Genomic DNA, 436 nt, shown 5'->3' with positions numbered 1-436 from the left:
TATATATATATATATATATATATATATATATATATATATATATATATATAGGGTTTAGGGTTTAGGGTTTGCGTGTGTTGCGTAGAATACTATATCTGGTTTGAAAGCCGAGGGTTTACAAACCGCCGTTCTGAGGGCGAGCGAAACCCTCGAGGGTTTAGCGCAGCAGCGGCGCTTAGATCCCTTCTGCTGGTGGCTCCTCGCGTCAGTGCGGAGAGGTGATAAACACGCAGGCTTTCTGAGGGTTTAGGGTTTAGGGCTTTTAGGGTTTAGGGTTTAGGGTTTAGGGCCTTGGGGTTTTAGGGTTTAGGGTTTAGGGTTTAGGGTCTAGGGTTTTTAGGGTTTTTAGGGTTTAGGGTTTAGGGTTTAGGGTTTCACGATTAGTGGCCACATGAGCAGAGGGTTTGCTGCTGCTGGTTGAGGAAGAATGTTTGCT

The 436-nt window shown here is 44.7% G+C and overlaps 1 protein-coding gene across 1 annotated transcript in view; it reads left to right on the top strand.

Moving 5' to 3' along the window:
* Nucleotides 1-391: 391 nt before the first annotated feature.
* The window catches only part of EMH_0059520 (uncharacterized protein), a gene marked incomplete at both ends in the record, with an annotated part of 4648 nt that continues 4603 nt past the window's right edge, over nucleotides 392-436 (top strand). The window contains one exon of the mRNA XM_013497688.1: nucleotides 392-402. Within this exon, the coding sequence (XP_013353142.1) occupies nucleotides 392-402 (11 nt within the window). The remainder of the gene's footprint in view (nucleotides 403-436) is intronic.

Source organism: Eimeria mitis, genomic scaffold (genome assembly GCF_000499745.2).
Source record: "Eimeria mitis Houghton genomic scaffold, Emh_scaff2849, whole genome shotgun sequence".
Taxonomy (NCBI): Eukaryota; Apicomplexa; class Conoidasida; order Eucoccidiorida; family Eimeriidae; genus Eimeria; species Eimeria mitis.
The sequence above is the reverse complement of the archived record's forward strand: the minus strand, read 5'-3'. Positions and strand labels throughout refer to the sequence as shown.